This window comes from Ursus maritimus, unplaced genomic scaffold, assembly GCF_017311325.1.
Source record: "Ursus maritimus isolate PB19 unplaced genomic scaffold, ASM1731132v1 scaffold_31, whole genome shotgun sequence".
Classification (NCBI taxonomy): Eukaryota; Metazoa; Chordata; class Mammalia; order Carnivora; family Ursidae; genus Ursus; species Ursus maritimus.
The window spans coordinates 21,442,560-21,461,158 of NW_024425675.1; the positions used below are offsets into that span (position 1 = coordinate 21,442,560).

The following is an 18,599-nucleotide window of genomic DNA, read 5'->3' on the forward strand; positions in this document are numbered from 1 at the left end:
TTGCAACCCAGGAATGAATCCCACTTGATGGTGGTGAATGGTTTTTTAAATGTATTGTGTTTGGTTTGCTAGTATTTTGTTGAGGATTTTTTAAAAATAATTATTTATTTGAGGTGTGCAGGGTAGGACAGAGGGAGAGAGAACCTCAAGCAGACTCTGCTGAGCGTGCAGCCTGACACAGGGCTCTAGTTCATGACCCTGAGAACATCACCTAAGCTGGAACCAAGAGCTGGACACTTCACTGACTGGACCACCCAGGTGCCCCCTGTTGAGGATATCTGCATCTGTGTTCATCAGAGATACTGGCCTGTAGTTCTCCTTTTGAGTGGTGTCTTTATCTGGTTTTGGTATCAGGGTGATGCTGGCCTCATAGAGTGAATTTGGAAGTTGCCCTTCCTTTTCTATTTTGAAGAAATAGATAGGAATTTACTCTTTAAGTAGGTATTAACTCTTTAAATGTTTGGAGGAATTTGCCTGTGCAGCCGCCTGGTCCTGTACTTTTGTTTGGGAGTTTTTTGATTACTGATTGGTTATCGGTATTTTCAAGTTTTCTATTTCTTCTTGTTTCAGTTCTGGTAGTTTATGTTTCTAGGAATTTACCTATGTCTTCCAGGTTGTCCAGTTTGTTGGCATATGATTTTTTATAATATTCTCTTATAATTGTATTTCTGTGGTGCTGATTGTTATTATTCCTCTCATTTGTGATTTTGAGTCCTTTCTCTTTTTTTTTTTCCTGATAAGCCTGGCTAGAAGTTTGTCAATTTTATTGATCTGTTCTATTGTTAGTTTCTGCATAATTTATTTCTGCTTTAATCTTTATTATTTCCTCTCTTCTGTTCAGTTTAGACTTTGTTGTTCTTTTCCTAACTCCTTTAGTTGTATGAACATTGGGGTGCATATGGCCCTTCTCTTCACTACGTCTGCATCTTTGGGATCCCCTTTCTCCTGTTGTTGTTTCTTGCCTTGTCAATTTTTGCCATTCTAACTGGCGTAAGGTGGTATCTTAGTGTGGTTTTGATTTGAATTTCCCTGATGGCTAATGATTTTGAACATTTTTTCATGTGTCTGTTAGCCATTTGTATGTCCTCATTGGAATGGTGTCTTTTCTTTTCTTCTGTTCTTTTTATGATTTGTTTCTCGCGTATTGAGTTTGAGAAGTTCTTTGTAGATCTTGGATACCAGTCTTTTATCTGTAGCATCATTTGCAAATATCTTCTCCCATTCCGTGGGCTCCTTTAGGTGTATGGTTAGGTTGTTTGAGCTTTTTCTTGCTTCTTGTGGTAGGCCTGTATTTCTATAAACTTCCCTCTTTGTACAGCTTTTGTTGTATCCCAAAGGTTTTGAACCATTTTGTTTTTGTTTTCTTTTGTTTCCATGTACTTTATATCTCGTGTTATTTTCTGGTTGACCCATTCATTGTTTAGTAGCATGTGTTTGTGGTCTTTCCAGATTTTTTCATGTGGTTGAATTCTAGTTTCATAGCATTGTGGTCAGAAAAGATGGCTCATATAACTTAAGTCTTCTTTAATTTGTTGAGGGTTGTTTTGTGGGCTAATATGTGATCTATTCTGGGGAATGTTCCCTGTGCACTTGAAAAGAATGTGTATTCTTCTGTTTTAGGATGGATGTTCTGAATATATCCGTTAAGTCCATCTGGTCCAGCGCGTCATTCAAAGCCACTGCTTTCCTTACTCATCTACTGTTTAGCTGATCTATTGATTTAGGTGGGACATTAAGGTCCCCTACTATTATTGTGTTATTATCAATTGTTTCCTTTGTTATTAACAGTTTTTATGTATTTGAGTGCTCCATGTTGGGTGTATAAATATTTACAATTATTATTTCTTGGATCGTCCCCTTTATTATATAATGTCCTTCTTTGTTTCTTATTACAGTCAATGTTTTAAAGTCTGAAACTAATGATGTACTATATGTTGGCTAATTGAATTTAAATAAAAAAACGATCACAAAAAATTGTCTGTCTGATACAAGATTTGATAGTTTGGCTTTCTTTTGACATCCATTTGCATGATAAATATGTCTCCATCCCCTCATTTTCAGTATGTGGATGGCTTTAGGTCTAAAATGAGTCCCTTTTAGGCAGCATACAGATGGGTCTTTTATTTTTTATCTGTTCTGTCATCCTTTGTGTTTTGATTGGAGCATTTAGTCCTTTTACATTCAAAGTAATTATTGATAGATATGTATTTATGGTCATTATTTGTTTTGTGGTTGTTTCTGAAGATTTTCTCTCATCCTTTCTTGTTTTCATTGGTGATAGAGTTGGATTTTTTCTTTATTCTTTGCATATTTATTAGTGTTTTTAAATAAGATTTACTTAGGGTGAGAGGTGGGGTGGGCAGAGGGAGAGGGAGAGAGAGAATCTCAAACAGATTCCCTGCTGAGTGAGGAGCCTGACTAGAGGTTTGATCTCACAACCCCAAAATCATGACCTGAGCTGAAACCAAGATTCATATGCTCAACTGACTGAGCCAGCCAGGTATCCCTTATTAGTGGTTTGTGGTTTGTGGTTGCCAGTAGGTTTGTATATAACACTCTCTGTACATAGTGGTCTATACGGTGAGGGTCACGTTCGAACCCATTGTTTACTCCTCTCCGTGATTTTGGTATATGGCTTCACGTTTTACAACCTTTTATTTTGTGAGTTCCTTGATATTTTACAGAAATACTCACTTTTCCCCTTGCTTTTGTGTTTCCTCCCTTCATACTATTACTTTTCATTTTCCTTTCCTCTCAAAGAATCCCCCTTAATATTTGTTGCAGACTGGTTTAGTGCTCATGAACTCCTTTAGTTTTTGTTTGTCTGGAAAGCTCGTTCTCTCTCCTTTTATTCTGTGTAATGTCCTTGCTGGATAGGGTATTCTTGACTGCAGATTTTTCCCATTCAACACTTTGACTCTATCGTGCCACTTCCTCGGGTCTGAAAGTTCTGCTGTAAAATCCCCTGCTAGCCTTAGGGAGTTTCTCTTGTGTGTCACTGTCTTCTTTTGCTGCTTTTAATATTTTTTGTCACTATATTTTACCATTTTAATTATAATATGTTTTGGTATGGATCTGCTTTTGTTGATTTTGTTGGGGGGTTCTGTGTACCTCCTAGATCTGGGTATCTGATTCCTTCCCCAGATAAGGGAAGTTTTCAGCTATTATTTCTTAAAATAAACTCTCTGGCTCCTTTTCTCCCTCTTCTTTGGGGACTCCTATAATGTGAATGTTATTACATTTGATGAAGTCAGTCACTGAATTGCCTAAGTATTCTCATTTTGCATGAATCTTTTTTCTCTCTTTTGTTCAGCTTGATTACTTTCCATTACTCTTGTTTTCTAGATCCTTAATTTATTTCTTTGCTTCTTCCAGCCTGCTGTTCTTTCCATCAAGGCATGTTTACTTTGTTGAGTAAGTACTTTATCTTTGTTATTTCTTATCTCTGTGTTAATTGGTCTCAGTAATGCCTTCCACTCTTTTCTCAAACCCTGTGAGTATCTTCTTGATCATTATTTTAAATTCTCTGTTTCACATAGGTCTCTGGTTGTGGTCCTGTCCTGGTGTTTCATTTGGGAAAATTCCTCTGTTGTCTAAGCCTCTGTGCCTGCTTCTTAGGAAGGTCAGCTACATCTCCTGTTCTTGAGGGTAATGGCTTTATGAAGAAGAAATCTTGTAGTGCCCTGCTGTATAGTGTCCTTTGTTCCTCAGGGTCTGGCACTTCAGGGAGCATCTCCAGTGTGTGTTGTATGCACTCTGCTGTTTACTCCTTGCCCCTTTATCTTTCAGGCCAGTCATCTGCAGAGGCTCTATTTGTGGGCAGTGTTTGGTCCCTGGCCTGAATGTGGCAATTTTTAACTAGCTGTGTTCTGGTCTGCTTATGAAATGAAATCTGTTACCACCACTGCCAGAACTGAGGTCCTGCAAAGCCCCTGGTTCAGGAGATATGCTGTGGGTAAGGGTTTGGGTTGGTCTTCTGGGGGATAGGGCCTGCCATGCTGGGACTAAAGCAATCATGACTGGGACTCCATTCCACTGGAGTGGGTTGGGGGGAGGCTTGGTGTAAGCAAATTAGGCAGCCAGTGTCTGCTTTACACTGATTCCTGCAGGTGGTCCTGTGGTTATGCTGAGGAGCTGGGGAGGGAAATGGCACCTGCCAGTTCCTTTGTTCCCTAGGAGGGTTCTCTCCATGAATGCTGGCTCTGTGGGACGCAGTCAGAGATGGGCAAATAACCTCCCCACTGTGTTCCCAGACACTCTTCAGATGAGTTTCCATGCTGTATGTTGCAGGCCGTTCGCACTGCCTTCTCTCCAAGAGCAGCCCCAGTGCACTCTGGGCTCTCTCCAAGCAAAGCCCACTGACCTTTAACACTCCAGACTTTAAGCCCCACTGGTTGCCAAAAATCAGAAAATTTGGCCTCTCTCACTTTCTAAGCCACTTGCTCCAGGGATTCATTTCCCCTATGCACTCCTGTCTTTCACCCTTCTCCATGACCTCAGCGACCATGATCTGTTTCTCTCCCAAACCATGTCTCTGCACTTTCCACCTTCTTCCGTGTGGCCTCTTCTCCACCTTTAGTTGCGGAGCTTGTTGTGCCAGTTTTCAGGTTGATTTCTGGGTGTGTAGGATGATTTGATAATGATCTAGTTATATTCTTGGGGTGGGTGAGCTTAGGGTCCTTTTACTCTGCGGCCATCTTCCCTTCTCCTTTAATATACTTTTATCTTTTGGCTGCTCAGCTTGATTACTTTCCATTACTCTGTCTTCCAGCGAGTTGATCCATTCTTCTGCATCCTCTAATCTGTTGTTGATTCCCTCTAGTGTACTTTTCATTTCCGGTAGTGTGTTCCTTGGCTCTGTTTTATATTGTCTCTTTGTTGAAGTTCTCACTGAGTTCATTTACTCTTCCCTCAAGTCCAGTGAATATCTTTATGACCATCACTCTATCAGCCATATTGCTTAGCTGTTTCATTTAGCTCTTTTACTGTGATTTTGTCTTTTTTTCATTTCCAATATATGCTTCTGTGTCCTCATCTAATTCTTTGTGCTTGTTTCCATGTATTAAGTAGGCAAACTAAGTTTTGAAAGTAGTGGCTTTATGTATATGGGATCTTATAGCGCCCTGTGGTCCAGTTCCCTCTGGTCACTAGAGCCAGGTGCTCCAGGGGTGTCCCCTGCGTGGGCCGTGTATGTTCTCATGTTGCTGAATCATGATTGATGTGAACATGCTGGTAAAAGGAGATGGCCCTCAGCTCAGCTGGCTGCAATGACCCACTTTACATGCCATGGGCACACTGGTGTACAGGTCTTGCTCCCTATGTGCAATTTAGAGGCTAGGCTGTCTGGTGGGTGGGGCTGGCAATTAACCTGGGTGTCAGCACTTAACCACTAGGACAGCTGTGAGTGTACTGATTAGAAGGGCTTGTTCCCTGCACATCCAATGAGAGGCTTGGCTAAAGGAGCTGTGGGGGTACTGGTGTATGGTGTTAGCTACCCCCACCTCAGGGCAGGAGACACTTCGGAGAGGTGCCGGTCCCATCCTGGGCTGCCTGCTGGGTGTGGTGGGACAGGAACCACTTTGAAGGACTGCCTGCTAGGGTGGGGTTTGCAGTGCTAGCAAGGTAGATGTGACAGCCAATGTTAATGCTCTCCAAGTGTCAGGCTGTCTAGGGTGGGGGAAGGCAAGAAAAACAGTACCTCTCAGCACCTTTGTTCCTGGAGAAATCTCCTGCAGATGGCTGCACTTCTGGCGCTCATCCTAAAATTAGTCAACAAATCTCTTTCACATATATCCTAGGTACTTTTCAAACTGTGTTTGTGCAGAGTTAGTTGGAATGCTGGCTCTTTAAGGGTGGGAACTCAGTTTCCTATCACCTTAGGCTCCTTAGGCTCCCCTGGAGTTAAGAACCACTGACTTTCAATGCCAGACTGTATGGGGACTTGTTTTCCCAGTGTGAGTTCCTAGGACAGGTGGTTAGTGCCCCGTGTGGGGTGTGATTCCCTCTCTTTTCTATGTTTGTGGTATTCCTTACTTTTGTGGTTGGTTGTACCAGGGGTTTAGTTCCCGACTGCATTTCTCCCCCTTCTTACCCTTTTCAGTGTGGCCTTCCCTCTACAGCTAGCTGTGGAGGGTCTGCTCTGTTTTCAGGGAGAGTTGCCATACTCTGTTGTCTCTGTGTGTCTGTGGGACAAGTTGAGTTCAGGATGCTCGTACTCCCCCATCTACCCAGTCTACCCTAGGTGGTTTGTTCATTTTGTTCATGGTTCTTTTGCTGTGCAGAAGCTTTTTAGTTTGATGGAGTCCCACTTATTTACTTTTGGTTTTGTTGCTTTTTTGGTGTTAAATCTAAAAATTCATTGCCAAGACCAGTGTCGAGTTTATATTTTCAGGTCTTCCAATTCAAGTATTTTAATTCATTCTGAGTGAATTTTTGTGTATGTTGTAAGATGGGGGTCCAGTTTTCTCAGAACCCTTTATTGATGAAACTGTCTTCTCCCCATTGTATATTCTTCTCTCCCTATTGTAAATTAATTGATTGTATATACATGGGTTTGTTTCTGGACTGTGTTCTATTGATCTATGTGTCTGTTTTTATGCCAGTATCATACTATTTGATTACTACAGTTTTGTGATATAGTTTGAAATTAGGAAGTGTGTTGTCTCATCTTTGTTGCTGAAAATCAGAAGGGGGAATGAACCATGAGAGACTATGGACTCTGGGAAATAAACTGAGGGCTTCAGAGGGGAGGGGGTGGGGGAATGGGATAGACCGGTGATGGGTAGTAAGGAGGGCACGTATTGCATGGTGCACTGGGGGTTATACGCAACTAATGAATCATCGAACTTTACATCAGAAACCAGGGATGTACTGTATGGTGACTAACATAATAAAAAAACATTAAAAACTGAAAAAAATTGCTTTGGTTATTCAGGGACTTTTGTGGTTACATACAAACTTTATGATTCTTCCATTTCTATGAAAAATTCCATTAGAATTTAGATAGGGGTTAAACTTAATTTTACAGTTTTTTGTACCTCTTTGCTTAAATTTATTCCTAAATTTTGTATACCTTCTGGTATAGTTATAAATGGGTTTTCTTAATTTCTATTTTTGATAGTTTATTAGAGTATGGAAACACAGCTAATTTTAATATATTGTCTACTAAAATTTTACAGAACCTCTTTATTCTAACAGGTTTTTTGTGGAGTTTTAGTTTTCTAAATGTGATACCATGTTCTCTATAAATAGGGACAGTTTTACTTTTTTAACTCCAATTTGAATGCCTTTTCTTTTCGTCTAATTGCTGTTGTTAGGACTTAAAAGTGGTGAGAGTGGGTATCCCTGTCTTCTCATTAATCTTAGGGGAAATCTTTTAGCATTTCACCACTGAGTGTGATGTTAGCTGTGAGCTTTTCATGTGTGGCCTTTATTATGTTGAGGCACATTCCCTTTATATCACTGAGAGTTTTTATCATGAAGGGATGTTAAATTTTGTCAATTTCTTGTTCTCTATTGATTGAGACGATCATATGGTTTTTTTCCTTCATTTTATTAATGTGATGTATCACATTGATGGATTTACAGATGTTGAACCACCTTTGCATCCTTGGAATAAATCCTGTTTGATTGTAGTGTATGATCTTATGTTTAATTTCATTTGCTAATAAGTTGAGGATTTTTTCATATATGTTCATCAGGGATATTGACCTATAATTTGTTTTCTGTGGTATCCTTGTCAGATTTTGGTATCAAGGTTTGCACAAGGAATGGTATTATTTCTTTAAATTTTGGTAGAATTCATCACTGAAGTCATGTGGTTCTGGACTTTTTTGGGCAGGTTTTTGATTACAGATGACTGATTCGATCTCCTTACTATTCAGATAGTTCAGATTTTCTATTTATTCATGAATCACTCTTGGTAGGTTGTATGTTTCCAGGAATTTGTCCATTTCTTCTCATTGTCCAATTTCTGTGGTAAAAGTTGAAACATCTCTTTGATTTCTGGTTTATTCTGTTTCACTAATCTTTTTTGTAGTCTTTTTATTCTCCACGTCTTTCTGGTCTGATCTTTATTATTTCCTCCCTTTCATTAACTTTGTGCTTTGTATTTTCTTCCTTTCCTAGTTCCTTGAGGTGTAAAGTTTGGTTGTTTATTTGAAGTTTCTTGTTTCTCATATTTTGCTGCATTCTGTAAGTTTTGGTATGTTGTGTGTGTGTGTTTTGTCTTGATTACTTGTTTGACCCATTGGTCAGGAGCATGCTTAATCTGCACGTATTTGTGAATTTTCCAGTTTTCTTCCTGTAATTAATACCACTTTGATTAGAAAAGCAGCTTAATTAATGGATTTCAGTTTTCTTATTTATTAAGATGTACGATGTGATGCCTAATATAGGATTGATCATGGAGAATGTTCCATGTGCATTTCAGAAGAATGTATATTCTGCTGTTTCTGGGTGAAATAGTCTGTATATATCTGTTAGGTCCATCTGGTTTAACATGTAATTTAAGTACAGTGTTTCCTTATTTTTCTGTCTGCATCATCTATTCATTTTTGATGGAGGGATAGTAAAGTCACCTATTGTACGACTGTCTATTTCACCCTTTAGGTCTATTAATATTTCCTTTGCATATTTAGGTGCTCCTCTGTAGGATAGATGAATTGATTCCTTTATCATTACATCATGATCTGTGTTTATTATAGCCTTTCTCTTAAAGTCTATTTTTCTGATAACCATGTAGTTACCCAGCTTTTCTTTAGTTTCCATTTGCATGGATATCATTTTCCATCCTTTCACCCTCTGTGTGTTCTCAAGGCTGAAGTGAGTCGGACAGCATATAAGTGGGTCATGTATTTGAGCCATTAAACCATTCCTTTTGATTAGAACATTTAGACCATTTACATTTAATAATTGATAAATACTTTTTGCCATTTTGTTAACGGTTTGCTGGTTGTTTTGTGATTCCTCTATTCCTTTTCCTATAGCTCTCTGTTGTTTGATGATTTGCCGTAGTGGCTGCTTAGAGCTCTTTATCTTGTGTATCTACTATAGGTTTTTATTTTGTAGTTACCATGAAGTCTATATAAAACAACTTAAGACAGTGTTTTAAAGATAAGAACTTATTTTTGAAAGCATTCTAAAGCTCTACACTTTAACTCTCCCTTTCCATTTGTTGTTGATGTCACAATTTACAACACCTTTTTATCCATTAACTATGTATATAGTTATTTTTACTACTTTTGTTTTTTAATTTTCATACTGGCTTTATAAGTGATTAACCTACTGCCTTTATCACATTACATTATTTTGAATTTTAGTATATATTTACCTTTACCAGTAAGATTTATACTTTCATATATTACCTTTTTTTTCAGCTTAAAGAACAACTTTTAATATTTCTTGAAAGGTGGGTCTAGTGGTGATGAATTCCTTTTGCTTTTGCTTGGCTGGAAAACTCTCCCTTTCAATTCTGAAGGACAGTTTTGCTGTGTAGGGTATTCTTGGTTGGCAGTTTTTTCCTTTCCCCTCTGTGTCAATAGGCATACCTGTGAGATATTGTGGGTTCAGTTCCAGACTAAAGTGAACATTGCAATAAAGCAAGTAAAATGAGGTTTTTTGTTTCCCAGTATATATAAAAGTTATGTTTACATTATACTGTGGTCTGTTAAGTGTACAATATTATATCTTAAAAATATACATACTTTAAAAATACTTTGCTAAAAACTGCTAAGCATCATCTGAATTTGCAGGAAGTAGTAATCATTGATGGCTGCTGACTGATCAGGGTGGTGGTTGCAAAAGGTGGTTGCCAGAGTGATCTTCCTTTCAGGACGGATTTCTCCATTGCATGTGAGGCTGTTTGATAGTATTTCACCCATAGAACTTTTCAAAATTGGAGTCAATCCTCTCAAATCCTGCTGCTTTATCAACTAAGTTTATATAATATTCTAAATACTTTGTTTACATTTCAACAATCTTCATTAGGAGATTTCATCTCAAGAAACCACCTTCTTTCGTTCATCCACAAGAAACAACTCATCTGTTCAAGTTTTATCATTAGATTCCAACAACTCAGTCCCATTTTCAGGCTCCACTTCTAATTCTAGTTCTCCTCTACTTCCACCTCATCTGCAGTGACTTCCTCCACTGAAGTTTTGAACCCTTTAAAGTCATCCATGAGGGTTGGAATCAACTTTTTCCAAACTCCTGTTAATGTTGATGTATGACCTTGTCCCATGCATCATGAATGTTCTTAATGGCATCTAGAATAGTTTTTATTTTGCCCAGATCATCAGAGGAACCAGAATCTGTGGTAGCTGTAGCCTTACAAAGTGTGTTTTTTAGATAATTAGACTTGAAATATAAAGTGACTGCTTGATCCGTGAGGTGCAGATGGCTATTGTGTTAGCAGGTATGAAAACATTAATCTCATTGTACATCTCCATCAGAGCTCTTGGGTGACCAGATACGTTGTCAATAATATTTTGAAAGAGTTCTTTTTTTCTGAGCAAGTCTCAACAGTGGGCTTAAATTATTCAGTAAACCATGTTGTAAACAGATGTGTGTTCAGCCTGCTTTTTTGTTCTGTCTATAGAACACAGAGTAGATTTAGCATAATACCTAAGGGCCCTAAGATTTTCAGAATGGTAAATGAGCATTGGCTTCAACTTAAGGTCACCAGCTGCATTAGCCTTTAAGGAAAGAGTCAGCCAGTCCTTTGAAGTTTTGAAGCCAGGCATTAAGTTCTCCTCTCTAGCTATGAAAGCCTTAGCTGGCATCTTCTTCCAATAGAAGGCTGTTTCCTCTACATTGAAAATCTCTTAATGATCTCAGGTAGATCTGCTGGAGAACTTGCTGCAGCTTCTGATTCTGTACTTGCTGTTTCACCTTGCACTTGGAGGTTATGGAGACGGTGTCTTCCTTAAACCTCATGAACCAACCTCTGCTAGCTTTATACTTTCCTTCTGTAGCTTCCTCACCTCTCTCAGACTTCATGGGGTTGAAGATAACTAGGACATCATTCTGGGTGAGGCTTTGGCTTAATCCTGTGGCTGGGTTAATCTCTCCAGACCACTAAAACTTCTCCACATCAGCCATAAATCTGTTTTGCTTTCTCCCCATTTGTCTGTTCCCTGGAGTAGCACCTTTAATTTCCTTCAAGAACTTCCCCTTTGCATTCACAGCTTGGCTAACTATTGGGTGTAAGGGGTTTAGCTTTCAGCCTGTTTCAGATTTTGCCATGCCTTCGTCACTAAGCTTATTTCTAGCTTTTGATTTAAAGTGAGAAATGTGTGACTCTTCCTTTCAGTTGAACCCTCAGAAGCTATTGTAGGATTATAAACTGGCCTAATGTCACTATTGTTGTGTCTCAGGGAATAGGGAGACCCAAGGTGAGGCAAAGAGATGGGGGGAATGGCCAGTTGGTGGAAGAGTCAGATAACACACATTTAAGTTTACCTTCGTGGATGTGGTTAGTGATACCCTAGAAGAGTAACATCAAAGATCCTAGGTCACTCTGACATATAATAATGGAAAAGTTTGAAATATTTGAAGAGTTACCAAAACGTGACACAAAGTGAACAAATATTGGTGAAATGGCATCAATTGACTTATTCAGCAAATTGCCACAAATCTTCAACTGGTAGAAAATGCAGTATTTGTGAAGCACGACAAAACGACGTATGCCTGTATATATCCTGCAAGTCTCCATGGGCCTGGAAAATCTCTGCTGAAAAATCTGATCGTCTCGTGTGTGTGTATTGGGGGTGGGGAGGGTCCCCTTGTATGTAGCAAGTTTTTTTTTTTTTTTGCCCTGTTTTTAAGATTCCTTGTCTTCGACAGTTTAATCACAGTGTATCTCAGCGCTAATATTCTAGGCATCCTGGATCTGCATGCCTGTTTCCTTCCCCAGGTTAGCGAAGTTTTCAGCCATTATTCTTTAGATACATTTTCTGCCTCTTTCTCTATTCCTCTTAGGGGACAACATCAAGCAGACCAACATTCACATTATGGGGTCCCCAAATCCCGTAAGCTATCTTCACTATTTTTAAATCTTTTTTTTTCCTTTTTTCTGTAGTGACTGGTAAGTTCCACTGCCCTGGGCTCATGGATCCTCTTTTCTGTGTCTAAGTATGCTGTTTACCTCCTTTGTAGTAGTTTTCTGTTCAGTTATTGTATTCATCTGTCACTTCTATTAGGTACTTTCTTCTATTTTTGTTGAAATTTTCACTTGGTTCATGTGTTAGTCTCCTGAATTCAGTGGACATCTTTATCACTGTTATTTTGAACTCCTTGTTAGGTAAATCTCTTATCTCCATTTCATTAAGGTCTTTTTCTGGGGTTTTGTCTTGTTCTTTTGTTTGGAACATATTCCTCTGTTTCTTCATTTTGTCTATTCTCTGTATTGGTTTCTCTGCATTAGATAAAAGAGCCAAGTCTCCCATTCTTCCCTGGCTTATTAGCTCTTGTCTGTCAACCTCTGTGACTGTCCAAGAAGCCTACTTTACTGTTACTGGCTCCCAGTAGTGGAGGTTGTGCCAAGACTTTTCAGTGTCTCAAAGGGGAGGATCTCAGTCAGCACATGGATTCATGCTGACTGTGAAGCAGAACTTCAGGTAGCAACTTTTAAAGTTTGCAGATTTCTCTCTTTCAGGGGACGGTGGGCTTTTCTGCCTGCCCCTCTGTGCCGAGCGCTGTGATGCTAGACATTTATTAAGTGTTCTAATGAACCCATGAACATCTGCCACGTTCTCAAGGGATGTGTCCTCTGAGCATCAGACACAAAAGCCAGGGTGCCAGATGTGTAGACAAGCCCTTTTCTTGGAGATAACCTGGGACATAGGGAGAGCGTGAAGATGACACCCACAGGCCTCCACAGTCTTTGCAGAGTCTTATCAGTGGGCCTTCAGTTGTGTGTTAAATTAGAAGTCTGCTTATCAGGCCAAAACTCTAAGATAAGCAAATCAACTTCTTTCACAGAAAGCTGGCGTGCTTTTCGGTCTGCTGCCTCGTGCCTGGGTCCTGAGGGGTGGTTGCCATGAGGTTTTTAGTTTTGTAGAGCCTGTGAGTCTCATGGACATAAGTCTCATGGACATAAGCTACCTGTTGTGCAGGGGCTCTTCTCTCAGATATGCAACTTAAAAGTTGGGGTTCAAATCCTTTGCTCCTCAAGGAAAAGCTCAGAGGTGTGAGTCCCCTGTTACGGGTTGTGGTTGATGGTGTGTGTCTTGGCTTCTCCTACATATTTCAGTGTGGGTTTTTTACTTGTTTGTATAATACATAGAAGTCACTCAACTAATTTTTTATTTTTCAGAGGAAATAGTTCTTTAGGTAGCTGTAGATTTGGTGTGTGCATGGGAGGAGAGGAGTTCAGGATCCTCTTATGTCACTTTTTGATAATAGCCATTCTAATAGGTAGAAGGTGATGATAATTGTGGTATGCATTCTCATTTCTCCAATGAGTAGTGATGTTTAGCACCATTGCATATACCTGTTGGCTGTATTTGTTTTCTTTGAGAGACCCTGAAACTGGCTCACAGGTGACTGTAGGGTTCCTAGGTAGGAATAGGTTCTCTCTGCCTGTTACCTGATACATGGGTGGCCCAGACTCTTCCTGGATCCCTTGGCATATGGTGCTGGATCCCATAGCTCTCTCAAAGGCACTAATGTTTAGGGATGGATGCTCAATTTTTACTATTGGGTTGGGGGACAAAAATGAGGATGTCTTAGGTGGCCGTGATGCTACTGTCACTCTTCAATCTTCAATCTTAGAACAATATTATATGTTTGTACATGTGGAAGTATGAGATGAAGTTCCAAAATGACTAGGTCAAAGGGTATATGCAGTTTTCATTTTGGTAGATATAGCCAAATCAATCACTTTTTATACAGGTTTACTCTCTACCCACAGTGTAATAGTGCCTATGTCTCCCAACTATTGACTTCTTGATTTTGCCAGTCTCATAAACAGCAATTCATTATAGCCCTAATTTGCACATATTTATATTTCCTTTCCAGTGACCTATCCATATTCTTTATTTTTTTTTTTTAATCTCTACACCTGTGTGGGGCTCAAGCCCACAACCCCGAGATCAAGAGTCACATGCTCTACCGACTGAGCCAGCCGGGCTCCCCACTTTGTATATTTTTGGGTTTTGGTCTCTTGGATTTATTGGAGCTCTTTCTTTATTGACTGATGTAACGAAATTTAGAATAACTTCTGTAAAAAAACAAACAAAACAAACAAAACCCACAACGACCAAAAGAACCCGGGTGGCTTAGGTAAGAACAAAAACCTCAGTTTTAAAAAAGTGGACTGATGTAACGAAATTTAGAATAACTTCTGTAAAAAAACAAACAAAACTCACAAAAGAACCCGGGTGGCTTAGGTAAGAACAAAAAAGTGTCCCTTCCTTCAAGCCCATCCTGCCATGACCAGAATAATTCCCAGAGGGGGTATTTGATGCAGGCAAAGCCCTTTAAGTAGAGCTACCTCGATGGCTGATCCTCACACTTTGGCTTTCCTGGGAAAGGTCTTAAACCCAGATTAGAATTTAATAGGCAAATTGCTGAATCAGAGCCAAATGTGAAAAGTCACCAACCCCCTCAGGGACTCAATAGTATAGTATATAAGATGGTAAGCATGTAAAAAACAACCCTGCAATGGCTTAAACTATGGAAGGTACCCCAAAGAGGGTCTTTATATTTGCTGTTAGGGCAGGGGGTTCATAGGGTGAAACCAAGAAGGAGCCTTGAGGGTTGTCCTCATTCTGGGGCTGGAGCCATCGACTGTCAGACCCTTTGTACTTGACCACATCCAGGGAACTTGGAGGTTTTATGAAACTCACCTGCCTCTCCCATGGCATTTTCACCCCAACAGCTCATGTGCTCGTCAGTGCAGAAGGCTCTGTTCGAGGAGGAGGACCATGTCAAGAAACTGCAGCAGAAGGTGGCCACTCTGGAGAAGCGGAACAAACAGCTTCGGGATCGGGTGAAGAAGGTCAAGAGGTCATTGAGGCAGGCACGGAAGAATGGTCGCCACCTGGAGCTGGTGAACCAGAAGCTCGGCGAGAAGTTAGCGGCTGCAGCAGGTGCCCTCCCACACATTAATGCCCTGGGGCAGGAGCCACCCGGTGCCACCTACCTGCGGGGGTAGCAGGGACTGAGTAGTGGCCTAGCCTGGCTCTGCTGGAACATGTTGCCTCTTGCCAGGGAATGTAAAATGATGGTAGGTTTTAATGTGCACATAGGGCAAAAACTCTTGTAGATGTTTTTAATATGCATTTGATAGTGTCTAGTTACTTGAAGGGGCAAGTCTTGCTAATTTTCCTAGTTGCTGGGCTCCTTCCCTTCTCAGCCTCGCTCCCAGACCTAAGTGCTTGCAAGTCTGGAGGCAGCATGATCCTGGAACATCAGGTGCTTGCCTAGGGCCTGTCTCCAGCTTTCAGGAGCACAATGGACAGTGTACTTACTGTGGAAAAAATATCTTAGATGTACAAGAATCAAGGGGTTCAGCCTTCTTTCAGAGGAGAGGCAGTGCTCTCTCCAGCTCTGAACTCCAGGACCATCATGAGTTTTAAGAAGGGATCTGCAACAAGTCTTGGAACCTTTGGTGTCGCATTTGCCACATTTTCGGTGGGAGGATGGCAGCCTTGCAGAGCACCCAGGGATGCCTGACACTGACCGTGTGCATGGTGGTGTGTCTACTCCAGCCAGCATTTCCTCACAGCTGAAGCATAGCTCATAACAGGCAGTACGGAGTTGGGGGGGGGGGTGCGTGGCAGCAGGTAACTGAACACGGTGAACTCTACCCGCTTTCCCACACCAGCTACCCAGAGTTAAAGAGGATACCTGTGCGCCACTTTAATCTAAACGGGCCTTGCCTTTGCGGCCTGGTCATGTTTTATCAAACCGCACTCCTGAGTCTGGGAGAGCCTGAGCAAGATCTCAGCCCCTACTGCAGGCAAACTTACTGTTTGCTCGTTAACTCCTTCCAGCTGCTCTGAATTTGAGGTGAGTTGACTCAGTACACGATTAACTTCTGTTCTGCAAAGATATCTCCTTACCTATTGGAATCAAGTGACCTTGCCTCATTCCCATCCAGGCACCCGAGGAGCTTGTTCCCGGCAGGTCTGCAGAGGCTTGATGCGAGCATTTCCACCACCAAAGTAAATTGGCCGTAAGGCAGTTTGCTGCCAGAGAGAAAATAATTGTCAGTAGAGAAATGAAACCAAACTACATTCCCATTTTTATATCACATGAATCTTAGCCCTCCTAGTGGTCTGTGACCAGTATACATGGTAGTCTTAAAACAGTGGATGATAACTCCATTTATCAACCTGATAGAAAATACAGTAACAAACTGGAGTGTGAAATAAGACTATAAGGCCAGACTGCAAACCACACTGTAATAGAAAATGGTAGTTTATCAGTTATAACTCAGAAATGCATTACAGCTTTTCTTTCGCATGTCCCATAGAACTTTTGAACATCTATCAACAGACATGCATCATTTTGCTAAGAGCGAACGGTAAGGTAGAAAGCTTCTTTCACAATGTAATACAGTTACAAATATGCATCCTAGGATGTGGAAAACGGAGACTTCTCTTAAAAAGGACATAATGAAGACATTAGTAAAGTCCCTCTTTTGTTGTTTTATCTTTTATGGCCAAATTGCCTTCTGGCCCAATGAGTTAGGCCGTGAAAATGCTTGTGGCAAAGATGCTTATGGTGGAAATACCGGACAGAGTCCGGGCACTGCAATCTCTGCTTCTGTGCGCACACTTTCCACCCACCAGGACCGTCCAACCCTGGGAGTAATGTTTGCACACGAGCCCACTTGTCAGTGTGTCAGGTTTTGTACAGGAGCACTGCACCCGGTTTGGAAAGAAATCTTTAAAGACAGACAGTACTACAAGTAGGTACATTTGATCCAGTCACAGGTATGTTCTTAAGGCAACGGAGTGATTGGACCTCCAGATCTACAAGTCTCTCTCTCTTCCAGCTGTTCCAGATAGAACCTTCAGGTTCCTCATCAGGAAATCTCCCCCTAGACCACTCCAGACACTGCAGCACCTGGTTATGTTGTCCTGTCCGTTGAAAATGGCAATTACACTGTCAGATTGCCCTTCCACTGCCTTTAGGAAAACCACATTCTTGAGCTGGTTGGGAGGATGCACCCATGTCGCTTGAGGCTACTGCTCAGAGAGAGATGTCCGCACTCTGGGCTGGAGAGAAGGGCAGCTTTTGCTTCGTTTCCAAGCTTTGGCTGCTCCTTTATTAGCTGTAGCCTTCACAGTATGGTACAATAGCTTAGTTTTTCTGGGGCCATTTCATTAAAGCACTTTTGCTTCCACCCAAGGGAATGACAAGCCTAAGGCTGATTTACAACTAGTGTTTTGAGAACTGTGGAACCTGGGTCCCTACAGATGCATTATGTTCTGCCTTTTTAATAAATATGAGCAATATTTCAGCCACAATGGGAAGGTGATGTGTGTTTCTTTTGGGTCAGGGAGATTCCAGCTTTGGTCTGGAAAAGCACTTGAGATCCTTTTGGGGAAGCATCTGTGAGTAACAGCTGGGGCACATAGGACACTGAGCTCAGATTGCTTTTGATGTTCCCCTGAGGATATGGCTTGACCCTCTCTTTCCCAGGGTTCCCACCTTTTGACACACCTGCAGAAAAGCAGTGGTATCTGGGTCTGCCCCTCACAAGGGGACAAGAAACTTCATTAACCAAAGTCTGCAAAAATACATTTGAACCTGTTGCCAAAGCGAACTCCCCAGGTCCCTGTTATCTGCTGCTCTGTCATCTTACTGAAGCCCTTGCAACCTGTTTATTGTACTCCTAGGAATTTTTCATGCAAGAAGAATCCAAGAAGTACTTCAAAATTGATTGATTGATAATGCTACAACAGGTTGGTTAAGCATCTCTCTGAGATGCAGACCACTGTTGAGTTCTACTTTGGAAAAGTCACTTCGCCTTCTCCAACCCCACAGTCACAAAATAGGCAGACAGAATATTTCAACGACAGACCAGGGAGCCAGAGCTGTCAGCATGTGAGCCACAGCTAGTGTGGGGTAGTTTCTTAGGCCTCCACAGTGTGTCTGAATGTGAATGCCCTTGTTGTGTGACTCCAGACTTTTTTTTTATTTTTATGCCAGGCTATGTCACACTATTCCTGGTACCTGCCTGGTAACAGAGGTTAACGGCGATTCTCATATCTATGGTGCAAGGCCCCATCTCTCTTAGGGGACAGATGATAAATTGTTGATTCAACAACAGTCTGTATTCTAAAATGGTTTTAAAATCAAGAACCCAGTGTGTATTAGGCTATTTTACTATTTCTAATGATTTTATAAAATAGCGATCCTGTTCTCCATGCTTAAAGAAGAATCTGGAATTAAGTAAATTGTCCAGTGAACACAGGTAGTGTAGGCAGTCAGTCAAGGATTCAACTCCATCTTGACTTCACTCTTTCTTTGTACTTCCTCTTGTAAAATGAGGATAATAAACACTTCTACCTCAAAGTCTGAAAAAAATCATTCCTTCGAATACTTAGCTTGGTTCTTGACACTCTGCAAGCACCAATCGATAT

General features: G+C 40.9%; 1 protein-coding gene across 1 annotated transcript in view; it reads left to right on the forward strand.

Annotated features, from left to right (window-relative positions):
• The window catches only part of CCDC3 (coiled-coil domain containing 3), a 122,712-nt gene extending 105,232 nt beyond the window's left edge, over positions 1-17,480 (forward strand). The window contains exon 3 of the mRNA XM_008705458.2: positions 14,882-17,480. Coding sequence (XP_008703680.2) covers positions 14,882-15,157 — 276 coding nt within the window. The 3' untranslated portion in view covers positions 15,158-17,480. The remainder of the gene's footprint in view (positions 1-14,881) is intronic.
• Positions 17,481-18,599: the final 1,119 nt, after the last annotated feature.